The sequence below is a fragment of the Mustela nigripes genome, chromosome 14 (genome assembly GCF_022355385.1).
Source record: "Mustela nigripes isolate SB6536 chromosome 14, MUSNIG.SB6536, whole genome shotgun sequence".
In the NCBI taxonomy this organism is placed as follows: domain Eukaryota; kingdom Metazoa; phylum Chordata; class Mammalia; order Carnivora; family Mustelidae; genus Mustela; species Mustela nigripes.
In genome coordinates, this window is record NC_081570.1 from 33,232,558 (window position 1) to 33,250,731 (window position 18,174).

Genomic DNA, 18,174 nt, shown 5'->3' on the forward strand with positions numbered 1-18,174 from the left:
GGAAGAGATACTCTTTACAATATCAAAAGATTTTGGAGATGCCATATTAAATGTCTCTGTGAGAGTTAACAAAGCAGAAAGTTGAGAGCAATCTATAAAGCCATGGGAACAAAGGGTGTACAAGCCAGCAATGGTTAAGGAGGTAGGCTGGCGTAACCACCTGGACAGAGTGCATGAGTTTAGGAAATGCTTCCTGACAAATTGTAACTCTTCTCCATGAATTTCCCTTTCACAAAACTCTGGGTTTTGTGGATTTACTTCTGCATAGTTTCCTCTAGTCACTAGAATTTTTAATATGCTCAGAACAAAATATAAATTTTTCTGAATCATAAGACCAGAAAGGCAATGAGTATGAAAGGTGGACCAGCCATAGGGAAAATTTTTAAACCTCAGTATGTTCCTGGCCTCCAACAAAGCAAAACCAACTGATTGGCATCATATGGACAGTGTGAAAGAGGGAGTCTTTGAAGAGTTTCTCATTAAAAAGGTATGATAAATGAAGATTAATTATACAATATACACATCATTAAAATTATATCCTCTTTGCATGATGTGCTGGAGTTGACGAGCTGGGGTTATTCGTTTTTTGTTTTTGGTTTTTTGGTTTTTTTTTGCTAACTCGAAAAATTGTTTATGGGACTATACCCATGATTTTCTTTGACTATAAAATATCCCTCACATTTTGGAAGACAACGAGTAAGCATTTGGTAAGAATTTGTTGGATGAATGACCTAATTAATGAACACTAAAGAAAAAGCTCATTCACAGGAAAAAGCTAAATCTTAAATATTAACTCTAATTTTTATTCTGCCTAGCATTGACTTTAACCCTGCATTCTAACCTTAGTCCTAATCCTAACTGTGATTTTTTAAAAAAGGTAAACCTTAACCCAAATAATGAGTTGTCTTTCCCTAATCCTAATCTGAAACCAAGAATTTGCAACCTCTATACTTCCAAGAGAAAATAGAAAATGGTGGGAATAATAGAATAGCAAGGATGGGTCAGAAAAAGGAAAAATATACCTAGAGGCCAGAGCAAAGCATAGCATACAGCACCTCCCTGATTTGGCATTCACCCTTTTCATCACCATGACCCTCAACTAAATCCTGAACCCAACCCCAATATCACCCAAGCAACTATGGGGACATATCTCATGGTGCTTCCATCTGCCAATCTAAACTTCCTCTTAAGAAGCATACATAAAACAAGTGTGAAAATTCCTTACATACCCTTGTGCATAGACACCCAATCAATTACATACCCTCAAAACTCTTTAAACAGGCAGATCGCAATGCAGGAACTCAACCAGTCCACTGTGACAGAATTCATTCTATTGGGCTTTGCCCCCAACCCCAGGACAAACCCTCTGCTCTTCACCTTCTTTCTCATCTTTTACCTGCTCATCCTTGTGAACAACAGCCTCCTCATCACCCTTATCCACCAGGACTCCCGCCTCCACACACCCATGTACTTTTTCATCAGTGTCCTCTCCATGCTGGACATGTGCTACACAACTACCACTGTGCCCCAGATGCTTGTGCATATCCTCAGCAAGATGAGGGCCATCTCTTTTGCTAGGTGTGTGGCCCAGATGTACATCTTCCTCCTCTTTGGGGTCACCGAGTCCTGGCTCTTCTCCATCATGTCCATGGACAGGTATGTGGCCATCTGCCATCCTCTTCGGTACAAGGTCGTCATGAGCCCCCGGATGTGCCTCCTCTTGGTGGGCATCTGTGTAGCCTATGGCATGGTGGGTGGCCTGTGCTACACCTTCTTTGCTGTGCGCCTGCCCTACTGTGGCCCTAATGAAATTGACCACTACTTTTGCGAGGTCCCTGCCGTCCTGAAGCTGGCCTGTGCAGACACATCCCTCAATGACTTGGTGGACTTCATCACGGGCTTCAATGTCATCGTGGTCCCCCTCACCCTGATTGTCATTGTCTATGCCAACATCTTTGCCACCATCATGAAGATCCGCTCATCCCAGGGACGGATCAAGGCCTTCTCCACCTGTGCTTCCCACATCACTGTGGTCACCATGTTTGCAGTTCCGTGTATCATCATGTACATGAGTCCTGGCTCTGACTCCTTGTCAAACAATGGCAAGAAAATGGCCCTTTTTTATAACATTGCCACAGCCTTCCTCAACCCTGTCATCTACAGTCTGAGGAACAAGGATGTGAAAAAGGCTTTCCTCAAACTGATGGGACGGAGCGGGGTCTCAGAGTGAAGCTTTAAAGTGGAAGACCCTGGGAGACAAACAAAGCAGGACTCACACCCACAGCCCCACCAAAGACTCTTCTTCCATGAGATCTGGGAGACTGAACTCCATCAAATCACACCATCACCCTGGCCCAGCTGGGAGGGAACTGGGTGCTCAGATAATGGCAGTATCTCTAGTGATGTGGTTGGCGACAGAGGAAATTGTGAAGGTAGAGTATGCTGATCAAAAGGCGGGACCTCAGTGCCAGACAGAGTAGGATGAGAGACTTGATTTGAACATTAATAGATATGTGACATTTTGCAAGTCATTTAACTTATTCTAAGGTTTACATCTCTTCCTCAGAGGGAAGTTGTGATGATCAAATGAGATACTATATAAAACATGTTTGGTATGAGACTGGCAATAGCTTTCAACAGATACTAGTTTTAATTTAAAAATTTTATTTCTCCAGAGGAACTGTCAGCCTTGAATTAGTCATGATCCTCTTCCAGGCTTTGTAAGTGACTAGAACCCTAGACAGTAAAGGGCGGGGGGAAGGAGGGAGGGAGTGGAAGTAGTAAAAACTCAAAAACCAAGAAGTGGAGAATCTTAGGGAGAGAAACTCAAGAATGAGAAAGTGAACCCCTCTCTCCCCATCCACAAATTGGGCACACTGCAATTATCTTACAGTACCAGTTTGTGGCCATTTGGATTTGTGCTTTTGTATCTTTATACCTTTTGAATTTCCTTTTCACCTTGTTCCTAATAAAGTCCATTTTGGAAAACTATAACCTGTGTTGGGTGATGTCAAGGAAGAGCGATTCTGTCCACCTGAGGATGAGCAAAATTAGACAGGGGCGTGTAGGCAAAATGTTCCCCCAGATGCAAAATGTAGGCAGTCCAGAGAGAGGTTAAAATCTCCCTGGGTGGCTTCTGCTCTGCTCCCTCTTGCTTGGAGAGACCTTCCCTAAAACTCTGCTTCCTCCTCATAGAATTTTTAAAAATGTAGATTGCTTTTCCCCAAGTTTTACCTTTCTTCAGGGTTATGTTCCTGGGATCAAACACACTTACAGGCTTTGACTGTTTGCTGCTGTAGGAATTCCAGGACCCAACAAAGTAATCTCCGTGAGGTTCTAGGGACCCGTTCCACAAGCTAACAGCCAACCCCTTTGGGTTGTCCTTACCCAGTCACTTGCTGATATACATTTGCTATGAGACTCCTTGCAAAAAATAATAATAATAATAATCAGCTGGGTTAGCCAGAAAAATTCAACATGGATGCCTATGTCCCCCACAGGAGACCAGGGTCTGTGCCAAGGGATGTCCTCAAAGATACTGCCCTACGCACCCACACAAGAACCAGAATGCTGCATCAATAATAAAACAAAATTAAAAGGCAGTTAACAAAACAGTGTGTTTCATTGCAATATACTTACAGGCATGTGGATAATAACATAGAAAGAGCTTTTACAAATTGGTAAGAAAAACACAAACACCCCATAAAACTGGCACAGATCTGAACAGTTCATAAAAAAGACATTCAGATCATCAATAAACATATGGGAAAATCCCACCACAGTGGGCACTAAAGAAATGCAAATGAAAATAATAAGATTACTTTTTTGCCTTTGAAAGGAATTTTTAATTTTATTTCTTTCCTTGACAAAGAGAGACACAGCAAGAGAGGGAACACAAGCAGGGGGAGTGAGAGAGAGAGTAGTGGCTCCCCTCAGAGCAGGGAGCCTGATGCAGGGCTTGATCCCCGGACTCCATGATCTTGACCTGAGCTGAAGGCAGACGCTTAACGACTGAGCCATCCAGGTGCCCCACGTGCAGAGTTTTTAAAGAGAGTCAGAGGTGGCTAGAACACTGTGAAACACACACTTCTATACGTTGCTTATGGGAGTAGGAATCCATCTTTTTTGTAAGGTGGTTTGGCTTTATGTAGCAAGAAACTTAAATATGCTCATAACTTCCTACTTTCTACTTCTACTTTCAGGACATTTTAGGAAATAGACATCAAAAGGGCGGGAAACATAGCACAATCATTTTCATTCTGTTAGTCAAATAGGAAAAAGTTGGAACCAACTGAAAACATTCTGTAATTGTGCATGAGTGATTAAAATATGGTAAATATGGGTGCCTGGGTGGCTCAGTGGGTTAAGCCGCTGCCTTCGGCTCAGGTCGTGATCTCAGGGTCCTGGGATCGAGTCCCACATCGGGCTCTCTGCTCAGCAGGGAGTCTGCTTCCCCCTCTCTCTCTGCCTGCTTCTCTGCCTACGTGTGATCTCTGTCTGTCAAATAAATAAATAAAATCTTTAAAAAATAATAGAAAATAAAATATGGTAAATATGGTATGGCCACATAATGGTGTACTATGCAGCCACTGAAAATGTATCTTATAAGAATATTTAATGATGTGAATGCTCATAGCATGGTACTGGGTGCATAAAGGCCAGAAACAGCTGGGGAACAGCATGTTGTGATCACACCATTAACAGTCATAAATACATTTTCATCCTTGAAGTCAGACATTAACGCTTAGAATAGGAGAGAGGGCCACTGAGTCATACATCTGTACACACACACATACACATATGCACGTGCCTGTGCACACACACAAACACACACAAGCTCCCCACCTTTTCAAATTAACAAATTAATAAACTAACCAGGACAGCTTACCTTGTCTGTGTTTTCAACTCATTCTCTTGCTCCCTCGTGCCCCAATTTAATCTACCCCCAATCACGATATGTCCAGTCATCTGGCAAGTCGTGGCTTTCAACAACCCCATCCACTGTATAGACCCCTTCCCTCACATCCACACAGCAGGGATGGAATCATGGACTCCCAGGAAGTCCCAGTGATCAAAGACACACAGTGTGCCTGGATAGGGTCTCTGGCACTGTCACAGACATCTCATTTTTTTTTTTCCAAACAGGACAAACCCCTTCCATTCTGGAACAAGCTTCCCCACAGAGCGTCCTCAGCGAGTCCCATCCAGAGTATCTCAGATTTCTCTGTACAGAGTCTGACTGTGCCTGCAGTCGTGGCAAGCAAACTCACCCCTCCTCCAAAGAGCTTCTGGTGATTCCTGTTTCCATTTCCTATTTCTGCTTCAGTCAACATTGGCAATTTAACATTTTTCTTGAAAACTGTCTATTTTATCTAGGTTTTCAAGTTTACTGGCATCAAGTTGTTTTTTAAAGTATACTGTATATGTAGCACTGTATCCCCTTTTAATTTTTAAAATGTACCTTTCTTCTCCCTTTATTCCTTGAACAGTTTTGCCAGAGGAGCATCTAATTTATATTTTCTTTTTTTTTTAAAGGTTTTATTTATTTATTTGACAGACAGAGATCACAAGTAGGCAGAGAGGCAGGCAGAGAGAGAGAGGGTGAAGCAGGCTCCCTACTGAGCAGAGAGCCCAATGCGGGGCTTGATCCCAGGACCCTGAAATCATGACCTGAGCCGAAGGCAGAGGCTTCACCCACTGAGCCACTCAGGCGCTCCTGATTTGTATTTTCAAAGAAACAGATGATGGTTTTGTTAATTAACCTTCTACACATTGATTTCCGCTTTTGTCTATAGATTTCCCTCCTGCTTGCTTTTTGCTTACTCTAACCTATCCTTTTGAGTGGAATGACTACCTCAGGAATTTCGGTCTTTCTCATTTTTTATAAAGATTTTATTTATTTATTTGAGAGAGACAGTGGCAGAGAGAGAGAGAGAGCACAAGAGGGAGGAGGGTCAGAGGGAGAAGCAGACTCCCCGCTGAGCAGGGAGCCCAAAAAAGGGTTCCATCCTGGGATCCCGGGATTATGACCTAAGCCAGAATGGTTATGCCTAACCCACTGAGCCACCCAGGCACCCTCTCATTTTGTAATAAATACCTGCAGAGCTGTAAATGTCCACGCAAAGACCTCTTCATCACTTCCTACAAAGTTTAAAAATGGTGGTTGCCACTCAGTCCTAATCTTGGTCTGTTCTGCTACAGTGCTCATTATCATCACTAGAATTAGCTCAAGTCAACCAATCAATACAGGAATCATGTCATTTTAAGTGAATCTCATTGATTCATACCAACTAACCAGGGCAGCTTACCTTGTCTGTGTTTTCAACTCAAACACATTCACATTTTACACAACCAGGTACATTAGTCCAGATCCTGATTGCATGTCAGCCAGAATTTTCCCTAAGTCCATGCTATGGCTAGAGTATTGCAGGAAAAAAAAAAAAATCTCTTCAACCAGCCATATTCCAGGGTTTGCTTTTTTTTTTTTTTTTTTTTTTTAAGATTTTCTTTATTTATTTGAGAGAGACAGAGAGAACACAAGCAGGGGGAGGGGCAGAGAGCAAGGGGGAAGCATACTCCCTACTGAGTGCAGGGCCCATCCCAGGACCCTGAGATCATGAACTGAGCCGAGGGCAGACACTTAACAGACTGAGCCACCCAAACACTCCCCAACATCACGAGCTATTAATCATATGCAAATTACAGCCACGGAGAGGTGTCACTCCACTATTACACTATTTAGTCTGGTATATTGACTTACATAAAATATACTGACCACACTCAGTGCTGGAAAAGATGCAGAGTAAAGGGATCTCTCCTACAAAACTAGTGGGAATGTAAAACTGTACAGCATCTCTGTAAAACAGTTAGGTATATGCTTTTTTAAAAAAAATAGCTGTATTGAGATATAATTTACATACCATAAAACTCATATACTTGAACTATGTTAATGCAGTGGTTTTTCTTATATACACAGGATTGTGTAACTATCACCACAATGCAATTTAGAAACATCTTCATCACCCCCAAAAGAAACTCTATACCCATTAGCAATCACTCCTTATCACCCTGCTCTTATCCCTAGGTCTGTCCAATGACTACTAATTTAATTTACTTTCTGTCTATAGATTTGCTTGTCCTAGATATTTTATATAAGTGGAACTGTGTAATACACAGACTTTTATGACTGGTTTTTCTCATTAATTTCATGAATCATCCATTTAGCATTTATCAACTGTTCATCCCTTTTTATTGCAAAGTAGGATTTCATTGTATGGATAAGCCACATTTTATCTACCCATTCAGTTGATAGACAGTTGAGTTGATTCCACTTTTTGGATACTATGAATAATGCTGCTAGGAATATTCATATACCAGTTTTTGTTAAACATATATGTTTCATTTCTCTTAGATATACATCTAGGAGTGGAATTGACACATCCTATGATAACTCTATGTTTAACGTTTTAAAGAACTATCATACTATTTCCCAAAGCAGCAGTACAATTTTGCATTCTTACCAGCAATGTGTAAGAGTTTCAATTTCTCTACACCCTAGTCAGTACTTGTTAATGTAGTTTTTAAAATTGTAGTCATCCCAGAAGGTATGTAATGGTATGTCATTGTGGTTTGTGTTAGAATATTGTTATAAGCATACACATATCATATGACTCCAGCAATCACATTCCTGGGAATTTATTCTAGGGAAAAATAACTTACTATTTTTAACTTTACAGAAATATTCATAGCAAATTTAATCATAATAGCACAGAACTAAAAACAATGCAAATGTGCTTCAACAGGTGAACGGATAAACTCTGGTACCTCCGTACAAGAGAATACTACTCAGCAATATAAAGGATCAAACTACTGATATGTGCAACAATCTAGATGGCTCTCAAAGGCATCAGGCTGGGTTTTAAAAATAATTAGACTTAAAAAGTTACAGACTTCATGATTCCATTTGTGTAACATTTTCAAAATTAAAGTGACAGAAAAACAGATCAGTGACCATCAGTGCCAGATTTCTCTGTGGTAATGGAACAGTTTTGTATCCTTATTGTGGTTATATGAAGCTAAGAATTTAATAAAATTCCTAAGACCATATATCCCCCCAAATGAGTACAGGTAATAAATGGTGAAATTCTAATAATGTCTATAGTTTAGTTATTAACATTGTGCTGATGTCCGTTTACTGGATGTGATAATGTACTACAGTCATAGATATCATTATTATGGGACAGCTAGATCAAGGGTACCCGAGAGCTCAATTTACTATTTTTTGCAACTTCTTGTGAATTGTAAATTACTTCAAAATAAAATGTGTGTTTTTTTTTTTTTAATAGCTCCTATATTCTGGAAGAAACTGAAAACCTAACTATGGGTCATCAAATGACAAGACAAACAAAATCGCCCATCATAAACTGTTATCATATCCATGGAATCATCCTACTGGACACACACAGAAGAATTCTATTCTAAAATGAAAATTTTATATACAATCTGAGATCTAGGTGGTGAGCTTCATAAGTATTCACCAAGTCTCCCATGGTTCTTGCTCCTACTTTACTGCCTCTCCCTCAGCCCCATTGGAAATGCCCTATAGCTACTTAACAGAGGATGGAAAGGCCTAGTTTAAGGCAGCACTGAATATGGTAAAAGAAAATTGTTTCCATGAGTAGAATTTTAGATGGTATATCTGCCTGTCTACTTTACAGGGAATGAGAGAGGCCCCTCAGTGTAGCTACACACTATTTCATGGGCAGTTGCTAACGGGATGGAAAGGTGGCCAGAAACTTGGAAAGAAGAAGATTGGAGGATTAATGATGTGAGCTCTAGAGGAAGTCATGTGTATGTGCCTCTCCATGACCCAGAATATGAACATAATTGTGTGATATATACATATGCAAACTGAGCATCTACTGTGGGGAGTGTCTCTCAATAATCAGGTAGACTAGATGATCCACCTGTAGATTGGTCAGCCTCTTTCCTGACCCACACAAGTGCTGCTCCAGCCATTGCAGTATAACAGAGACTATGTATGGACTCAGCTGCATGAAGTCAGCCTCACCAAGTCTGAGATGGCCACTGTCACTACTGTTTGCCACACTCCAGCAGCAGAGACAGATGCTGAACCTTTGATGTGGCACCATTCCCTGAGAGAGCTTCCAGTTACCTGGTGACACATAAATTACATTAGATACTTTCCATCACGAAGGGGCTGCAGTCTGTCCTCCCAGAGATAGACGCATATTCAGGTTTCCTACCTCACGCATCTCTTATGATTCACCATTAATGGTCTGACGGCATGTGTTATCCATTGCCATAGTACCCATGCAGTATCATCTCTGAACAAGATATGCACTTTATCTCAAAAAGTGTGACAGTCAATTGCTTCTTGGCCTTTTGGCTAAGATCAAGTGTAAAAAGTGTGACAGTCAACTCACTCACAGAATTCAGTGGTCTCCCATTGTGCCCAAACACTCAGAAACTCCTGGGCCTAAGAGGATTGTGGAATTACTGATTTAAGTTTCGATTATCATGCCATTTGGGGGACAACATTTTGTAAGGTTGTAGTGTTATCTTATAGAATGCACTTTATGACTTACACCAGTAGTCACTCTATGGTGAGAAAGAGAAGGCACAGATCCAGGAGCAAGGAGATGTAACAGGAGTTGTCCCTCTCACCAATATAAAAAGCTTCCCGTAGAAATTTTTGCTTCCTGTCCCTACAACTTTGAAGTTGTGCTCAAAGAAGGAATTCATTCATCAGGGAGGAGGTCTATGGTTCTAATTAATTAGAAGCTGAGATTGCCTCCTGGCCACTTTTGCTAAACCAAGTGGGAGGATATCGCTCTCGCCAGCAAGAACGACTCGGAGACTCACGTAGTGGCAAACCTTTTTTATTAATCGCTTTTTTCTTCCTTCTCCCCTAACCCCGGGCACATGGGTTTTTATGCAGGCAGTGTTAACCAATCAGAATGCAGTGCTCATGCACCTCCCGCGTGAGTGGACCTAAATGAACAGCCAATCATATTCAGTCCCTTACAGCTCTTATAGTAGGCCTCCTGTACTGGCTCCCGACATCTCCCCCTTTTTTATTTATTTATAATGGCTGAGATCGTGCCTGTCTTAGGTTGCCAATCCTCAGCACACATGCTTACCCGTCATCGGGTACTCTCCCTGGTCGAAGAGCCCCTGTCTTAGGTTGCTATGGTGTGAGATCAGTCTTACCCATCTTTGACTACCGATCTAGCATACTTAGCCATATCTGGGGGGAGGTACCAGCCTCAAGAGCCATCATGGCTTGAACCATGAGGTGTTATTGTCATTGATTGCGACGGACACGGCCACACACCCAACGTAACATTAGTACGTTAGCTGTGATTAAGAGAACAGCCATGGCACCAAGTCTGGCCCACTGTTTGAGGAACGAAACAGATTGCTGTAACATTTTTTTTCCCACTCACTAACAGGTGCAATAGTTACTTTGGTAGAATTTATGGATATAATTTGAGCTCGTAATTGCCTAGTTAAATTTTGAAATTGACTGTTCCAGGTACCATTAAGCATTCTTCCCAATTGTCGAGACAGATTGGCCGCTACTGACAAGTTATTGTAAGCTACAGGAGTAACACAAAGTCCCGCCATATTATGTATACATCCTGTTGAGATTATAGATTCTAAGACATCTATTTGTTCCTGTACTAGATCAACTCTTTGATTTACAATAAGGATCCCAGCATGCAAATGTCTGTTAATTTGTTCTTGCATAGCCAATGCTTCAGCGACCATTCCTGTGACGTTGTTGAGCGTGGCGGCTGTCTGTACCGAGGTTGTCAACGCTACTGCAGCAGCAGTAGCAGCGGCGGCGGATGCTGCGATAGCTGCAATAATGGCTGCTGTTATTCCAAAGTCTCGTTTATGTCAAAGCAGCACCGGCAGGTTGTCGGGGTTCACCTGTACTGGCATCGGGATATACGTCGGTATCTTGGCTATTCCTGCCAAGTCTCCCACCGTGGCGTTCCAACATTCTGATAGCAGACAATTCTGGGACTCACAAGAGAGACTAGATGACTTGTTAATAGTAGAAGCATTAAAAACTATGAAGAGAAAGGGAGCTCTAACACAGACGGGTGTTGGTGAGTAACTTATGTGCTTAGCTGAGGTGCAATTGCAAGTAACATTTGTTTCAAATCGAGAGCCTACGTGATAGTTGTACGTACAGTTATGCCATGTAGACCCATTAATAAAGTGAAGGCTTTCCAAGCCTGTACATGCCTGTGCAGCATTGCAGAGCAGCCACCTATCTAGAAGGTGAGCTGACGTGCCTTGCGCTGGGTCTTGGTAGGTATAATTATAGCCAAAAAAGGTGGAGTTAGAGTAAGTGGGGATTTTAGGACTGAATGAGAATCCTGTTCCCACCCAAACTCCTGAGAGGCTACTATGGCAGCCACTCGTGCAGTGCAGCTCGCACAATAGCAGGCCTTGGTGCAGCAAGGTTTATACGGAGGAGGCCCCTCGTAAGGTGGCGCTGTTGGGGCTGGGCGCGTGGGCATAGGATCTAAGTTATCTACCACTTCCGTCTTTGTAACTGCGCCATAGCTCCTTCTTCCGCTTTTAATTTCAGCTGCGCCATAACTTCCCCCTGCATTTTGAGCTGCGCCATAGCCTTCTTTAGCTCTTCCTCCTTTTTTGCAAGCTCCTTTTGCATCTTGCTCACCTTTTGGCTTTTGGGCGATTTCCCTCCTCTGCTCCTTTCATCATCGCTCGAGCTAGATCCCTCACTGTCTGAGTGTCCGTTTGAGCTTTCACTCTCAGAGCTAGTGTCCTTCAAGGAGCATTTACAAAATTCCTCTTTAACTTGTTCTAAGATCTCCCCTCCCAGTTGCACCGCCTGGCATATGGGCTCTCGCAGGGATTGCAAACAAACTTTCACTAAAGACCAAATGGCCAGGGTTCCCGGTGTAGTGCGCGGATCGCGTCTAAGGTCTTCTCCTAAATGCTCCCACTGAGGGATGTTTAATATCCCTTCCTCCAAAAACCAGGGAGCCGTTTGTCCCACTTCTCTCAAAAACAAACGAGCTGTTTTATTTTTTAAAGGAGTACCAATTGCTTTAAGGATATCAGAAAGCGGCCCCAGCATTTTATATGTGGCCATCTCGTTTCCCATACCGGAAAGCTTTACTCTCGTCCTTATCCTAGGAACTTTGCAGCCATCTCGTTTCCCATCCCGGAAAGCTTTCTACGCTCATCCTCGACTTGAGGAACTTTCCCTGTCACTAGACAGAACTTTTTACCTGATTGTCGCCGACTCCATGTGTCTCTCACGATGAGATTCCCGGGTTTCGGCACCACTTATCGCTCTCACCAGCAAGAACGACTCGGAGACTCACGTAGCAGCGAACCTTTTTTATTAATCGCTTTTTTCTTCCTTTTCCCCTAACCCCGGGCACATGGGTTTTTATGCAAGCAGTGTTAACCAATCAGAATGCAGTGCTCATGCACCTCCCGCGTGAGTGGACCTAAATGAACAGCCAATCATATTCAGTCCCTTACAGCTCTTATAGTAGGCCTCCTGTACTGGCTCCTGACAGGAGGAGGAATGGCTTCTGCATTTCTTAACTCCTGAATGATGCTGTGATGCTAATCTCCAGATCATTCCTTGATTAGCAAGAGTCTAAATCTCAAGAGAGAAGCTGTGATTGAATCAATATCCCCAGCACTCAGGTAGTCATGCCTTTGGGTAATCCCATGACCTTGAGTTTGGGCTGGACCTAGTAGAGATCTTCTCATAAATACCCTGAAAGTGATGGGAAATCATGTTCAAATTTAGGTTACAAAAGATCCTTGCCCACTCCTGCTCATGACCTCCCTGATTAAGCTAACTGCCAGGTGATGAGCTGCTCCAAGGAGAGGCCCACATGGAAGAAACTAATGAATGCTCTGTACAACTGTCAGGAAGAAAATGAGACTCTCAGTCCAAGAGTCAGGAGCTAAATCCTGGTGACAATCAGGGAAGTTTGGAAGAAGATCTTTCCCCAGTTAAGTGTTAGGGTTTCTGTAGCTGGTGACTTGATTGCAGCCTTGTGAGAACCTCCTAATCCAGAGGGTCCCTCTAACTTCACTCAGATTCTTAACCCAAAGAAACTACAAAAAATAAATGTTTGGTGTTTTAAACCACAAAAAATGGGGGTAATTTGTTACACACTGATAGGTAACTAATACAAAGGAACTGCAAAGAGTCGCAAGGAAATTTTGGGGGATGTTGATGATAATTATCTTGATCATGGTGATGTTTTCACAAGTATATATGTATTTCACAACTCATCAAATTGTATACTTTCAATATCTACAGTTCACTATATGTCAATGTACTTCAGTAAAGTTGAGAATACATTATGAAAGTGTCTGAGTGGGAGATTTTTCCAGTTATTAAGAGATCCTACTTTCCCCTTCAAATATCATTTCACTGAGACAGAGTTCCTTCTTTTAGTGACATGAGGGCTTATGTGACCTAAATTCATACTCTTCTAATAGTATCAAATGAAAAGTGACCTGTATTACTTTCCTGAACCATATTTTATATGATCACCATTGACTTTCTTAAACTATTCTGTCTCCAGAACTTGTCAAATCCCTTCTGAGCTACAATGGTGTCATTAACTTAGGAGGCTGGAAGTCATCTTATGCCCATCAATTTGAATTTATTTCATGAGTCCAGAGCTCAAGTGCTCATGTTCATGTTCATTCAGTGACAGAAAACATGAATATTGATGCCAATTTTATGCCAGGTCTTGTAAACTGGTGATACAGAAATGAATCAAATACAGGTGTGCCTTCATGGAGTCCCCTGTCTGCGGTCTTTATGCTTGAGGGAAACCTACTGCCATAACCTTCTGGGTTTTCTCATATTATGATCTTACTGGGTCTAATCCATTAATATATCATATATGCCTACTGGATGTTGGAAAGAATTTGGATGGAGAAGTCAGTAGGTTGTGTTCCAGATTTGGTGCCGATGCCCATGCTTCTGTGACTTCATTCTGGTGCTTTGCCCCAGCCAGTCACTTTGAGGAAAGCCCTCTTCACATCTTTGTTCCTAAGACTATAGATAATGGGGTTGAGGAAAGCAGAGATGATGTTGTAGAATAGAGCCAACTTCTTGTCCTCTTCTGGGGAAGACTCAGAACCAGGTCTCATGTACATAACCATACATGGTATGGAGAACATGGTGACCACAGTGATGTGGGAGGTACAGGTGGAAAAGGCCTTGAGCTGCCCTTGGGCTGAGCGAATCCTCAAGATGGCAGCAAAAATATTGATATAGACAATGATGATGAGGGAGAGTGGAACCAAGAGAAGGATGAAGCCCAAGATGAAGTCCACCTGATCATTGAGAGATGTGTCTGCACAGGCTAACTTTAAGACTGCAGGTACTTCACAGAAGAAGTGATTGATCTCATTGGGACCACAATAGGGAAGAATCATAGCAGAGACAGTGTATATCAGGGCACAGCTGATACCCCAGAATCCACAGAAGGCCACCATTGACCCACACAGCAAAGGGCTCATGATGACTTTATACCTCAGGGGATGGCAAATGGCCACATACCTGTCATAAGCCATGATTGCGAAGAGCCAAGACTCAGTGATTCCTAGCATCAGGAAGATGTACATTTGGGCCACACATCCAATGTAAGAGATGGTCTTCTTCTTGCAAACCAGGTGTACCAGCATCTGGGGCACCGTGGTGGTGACATAGCCCATATCCATAATGGATAGGACACTGAGGAAAAAGTACATAGGTGTGTGGAGGCGAGAGTCCATGCGTATCAAGGTGATAATGAGCCCATTGCCCAGAAGGGTGATGAGGTAGAGGAAGAGGAAGACGTTGAATAGCATAACATTTATCTCTTTGTTTTGAGAAAATCCTAAAAGAATAAACTCAGTAAGAGAGCTATGGTTTCCCCCGAGCAAGTCTTTCATCCTTCTTCTGGTATAGAGAAAGAATAGAGCCATAATCATTCATAAAATAAAGTTTCCACATTCAAACTCTGATGCTACTCTTTTATTAGAAATGTCAAGTACCAGGATGCCTGGGTGTTTCAGTTGGTCAGGTGTCTAACTCTTGGTTTCAACTCAGGTCATGATTTAAGGGTCTTGATATCAAGCCCTGCATTGGGCTCCACACTCAGCAGGGAATCCACTTAAGATTCTCTCTCCTTCTCACTCTGCCCCCCAAAACCCCTGCTCATACACACACACACACACACACACACACTCTCTCTCTCTCTCTCTCTCTCTCTGTCGCTCGCTAAAATAAAATTTAAAATCTTTAAAAAGAAGAAATGGCAAATATCAGTAGCAAAATAAGTGCATATTAGGACACCACAAAACTAAGGACCAAAAATGTTTTAAGAACTTCCATTTTATATGAAAGAGCATGTTAATATTGTATTACTTAATCCCAGTTTATTCTGAGATCACAGATAATAAATATCACACTTCAAAATGTAGAACTTATAAAAGGAGGGTTCAAAACTCTGTTCTGTATTTCATGAACTTGCACAATTCATGTGGTTCATAGGGGATTTCTAAGTGGTTAAAAAACTAATCAGACATTTGAGGATCTAGCACCTGTTGTGAGTTTCATACCAAATGAAGATTTCTGCCCCGTGTTTGAAGCTCTTATCAAATGGGCTTCAGTGGGACTACTGGAATAGCTTGATAGGTACTTTAGAAATTTAGAAACATAGCTATTAGATATCTGACTCAATCCAGAAAATAAGTATTATTTGGAAAGAAATTATACTTCATGAAAAGTGAAAGTCTTGTGTTTCCGTGGACCAGCAGTGGATAATACATGAGACAGAGACAAAGAAAAGGGAGGGAAAGGAAGGAGGGAATGAGGAAGGGAGGGAGGGAGGGAAAGAAACTACCATGCTAGGATACTATACTCAATAAATATATCCTTAAGAAATGAAAGCTGTTTGTTCTTCCCACACCAAAAAAAAAAAAGAAAAAGAAAAAGAAAAGAAACAACAACAACAACAACAACAACAAAACAGATAATTAATTACTAAAAGACTCACAGTAAAAGAAATATTAAAGAGCTTCTTTAGGTTAAAGGAAAATGATCCCTGATGGAAGTATGCAATTGAGAGAAAAAAAAATGAACACCAGGAATCATAAATGTGTGGGTAAAAATTATAGAATATTGCTTAAAGCAAAAAAAATGGCAACACATTATTGGAGCTTACATATACATGTAGAAGTTGAATATATGACAAAAATTGTCCAAAGAGTAGGAAGAGAACATTGATGGAAATCCTTGTTAGATTTTACATTGTTTGGAAATGGCAATTTAGGTGAGGTTATACTAATCAAATATGCATATTTTATTCTCTAGATAAGATGTCAGGACCCTTTTTCTGTAAGGAGCTAGAGAATAAATATTTTGGGCTTTGTACAGAATACAGTCTGTGCAAAATACACTGCAGCATATTTTTTGTATTTTTAAAACCTTTTTAAAAATGTAAGGTTTACCAATCCCTGTTCTAGAATAACAAAACAATAATTCTTTTAAAAATAGTAAAACTCAAAATACAATACAGAATATAAGGGGAATAATTAAAAGTTTTTGATTAATTTGAAAATAAACAGGAAAAGTAGAATGAAGAAATGAAGAACACTTGGAACAAATAGGAAACAAGTAGTAAGACGATAGACCCCAAAATAATTACAATAGTAACCACATTATATGTATTTTACTAAGCAAGCCCACTGAAAGTCAAAGATTATCAGACAGGATTTTTAAAACCAGTAGCAATGAGAATTCCATAAGGAAAGGAATTATCTTTAAATACAGTGAAGAGGGCACGTGGGTGGCTCAGTTGGTTAATCGTCTGACTCTTGATTTCCACTCAGTTCATGATCTCGGATTGTGAGATCGAGCCCAAGCTCTGCGCAGGGTGTAGAGTCTCCTTGAGATTCTCTCTCTTCCTCTCCCCTTCCCCAACCCTCCTTCCTCTCTGGAGAAAAAAATACCAGAGAAGAAATGGAAGCACAATTTTTAGATTATCAGGGCAGTACCATTCAACTCAGGACTATCTTGCCCCTCGCTTCATCTCTCTCTTACTGCAAGCCTGGCAGTGGCTGAAGCCACTGGGATTTTGGATGAGAAACTGACAAAATAAAGCATGGAGAAACGTACCATACTTCCTTGTTTTGACGGCAGGCAGTTTGCTACAACAAGCCTAACTCAATCTGGAGAATTATGGAAGGCATCCTACAGGAGGTAAGAGTCAAGCTGGTCTTTGAAGAGTGGGTAGATTCTAACTAAACACAGGGGAAGTTCAGAAAAGGATATTCCAGGCAGAGAGAGTCATCTGTGTGAAGTTATGCAACATAAACTAGCCAGAGAGTGATAAAGGAGGGGATAGAGAGGTAGGTAAAAGCAGACCACAGAGGACCTATCAAATCCTGCAAAACAGGCTATCAAGGGTGGATTTTATAGAGAATAAGATAAGGAAGGGATGCCCGGGTGGCTCAGTTGGTTAAGATAAGGATACACCAAACAGACATCACATCAGGCTTATTTCTGACATCAGACAATCACTCTGGCTGCAGTGTGAAGACTGCAGTTATTCAGGGAGGAAAAGATAAGCATGGAGTGACTATTGACATGAAAGGTCAGTATTAGACAAGAGTCTTTAGGAGGTGGGATCTACAGAAGTAAGTAAGTGATTAGGGAGTGGTGAGAAAGAAAGATGGGTCAAAAATGAGTTTCAGGTTTGGGTAAATGGGTGAGTGATGGTGCCATTCACTGAGGTCGGGAGCATAGGAGTGTGAAGTTTAGGAAGGAGGTGAAGAGGACACATGATGAGTCTAATTTTGGACTCAGGGAACTTGGGATACTCCCAGTATTATTGGGCTGATGGTTGAGAGCTGAAAAGAAAGTTCTAAGGAGAGGAATCTGAGTGTCCTCAGCACTTCTGTAGGAACTGAAGCCATCAGAAGAGAGCACCCAGGGAGAGCGTGTAGAGAGCAAGAAGACAGCTGACAGCAGAACTCTGAAAAGCCACAACATTTAGGAGCTGGATTCAAGGACAGAATCCAGAGAAGAAGGTATCGAGGGGCCAAAGATAGATGACATGTGACACAGAAACTCAG

At 41.6% G+C, this 18,174-nt stretch overlaps 2 protein-coding genes across 2 annotated transcripts; one reads left to right on the top strand and one right to left on the bottom strand.

The window, feature by feature from the left end:
* The first annotated feature begins 1,291 nt into the window (after positions 1 to 1,291).
* LOC132001682 (olfactory receptor 2G3-like) lies at positions 1,292 to 2,446 on the top strand. Its single transcript, XM_059376453.1, has one exon. The coding sequence runs from the start codon at positions 1,292 to 1,294 to the stop codon at positions 2,228 to 2,230; it is 939 nt and encodes a 312-aa protein (XP_059232436.1). The 3' UTR covers positions 2,231 to 2,446.
* Positions 2,447 to 14,040: 11,594 nt separating this feature from the next.
* On the bottom strand, positions 14,041 to 14,988 carry LOC132001683 (olfactory receptor 2A12-like). The gene has a single exon (XM_059376454.1). The coding sequence runs from the start codon at positions 14,986 to 14,988 to the stop codon at positions 14,041 to 14,043; it is 948 nt and encodes a 315-aa protein (XP_059232437.1).
* Between the last annotated feature and the right edge of the window lie 3,186 nt (positions 14,989 to 18,174).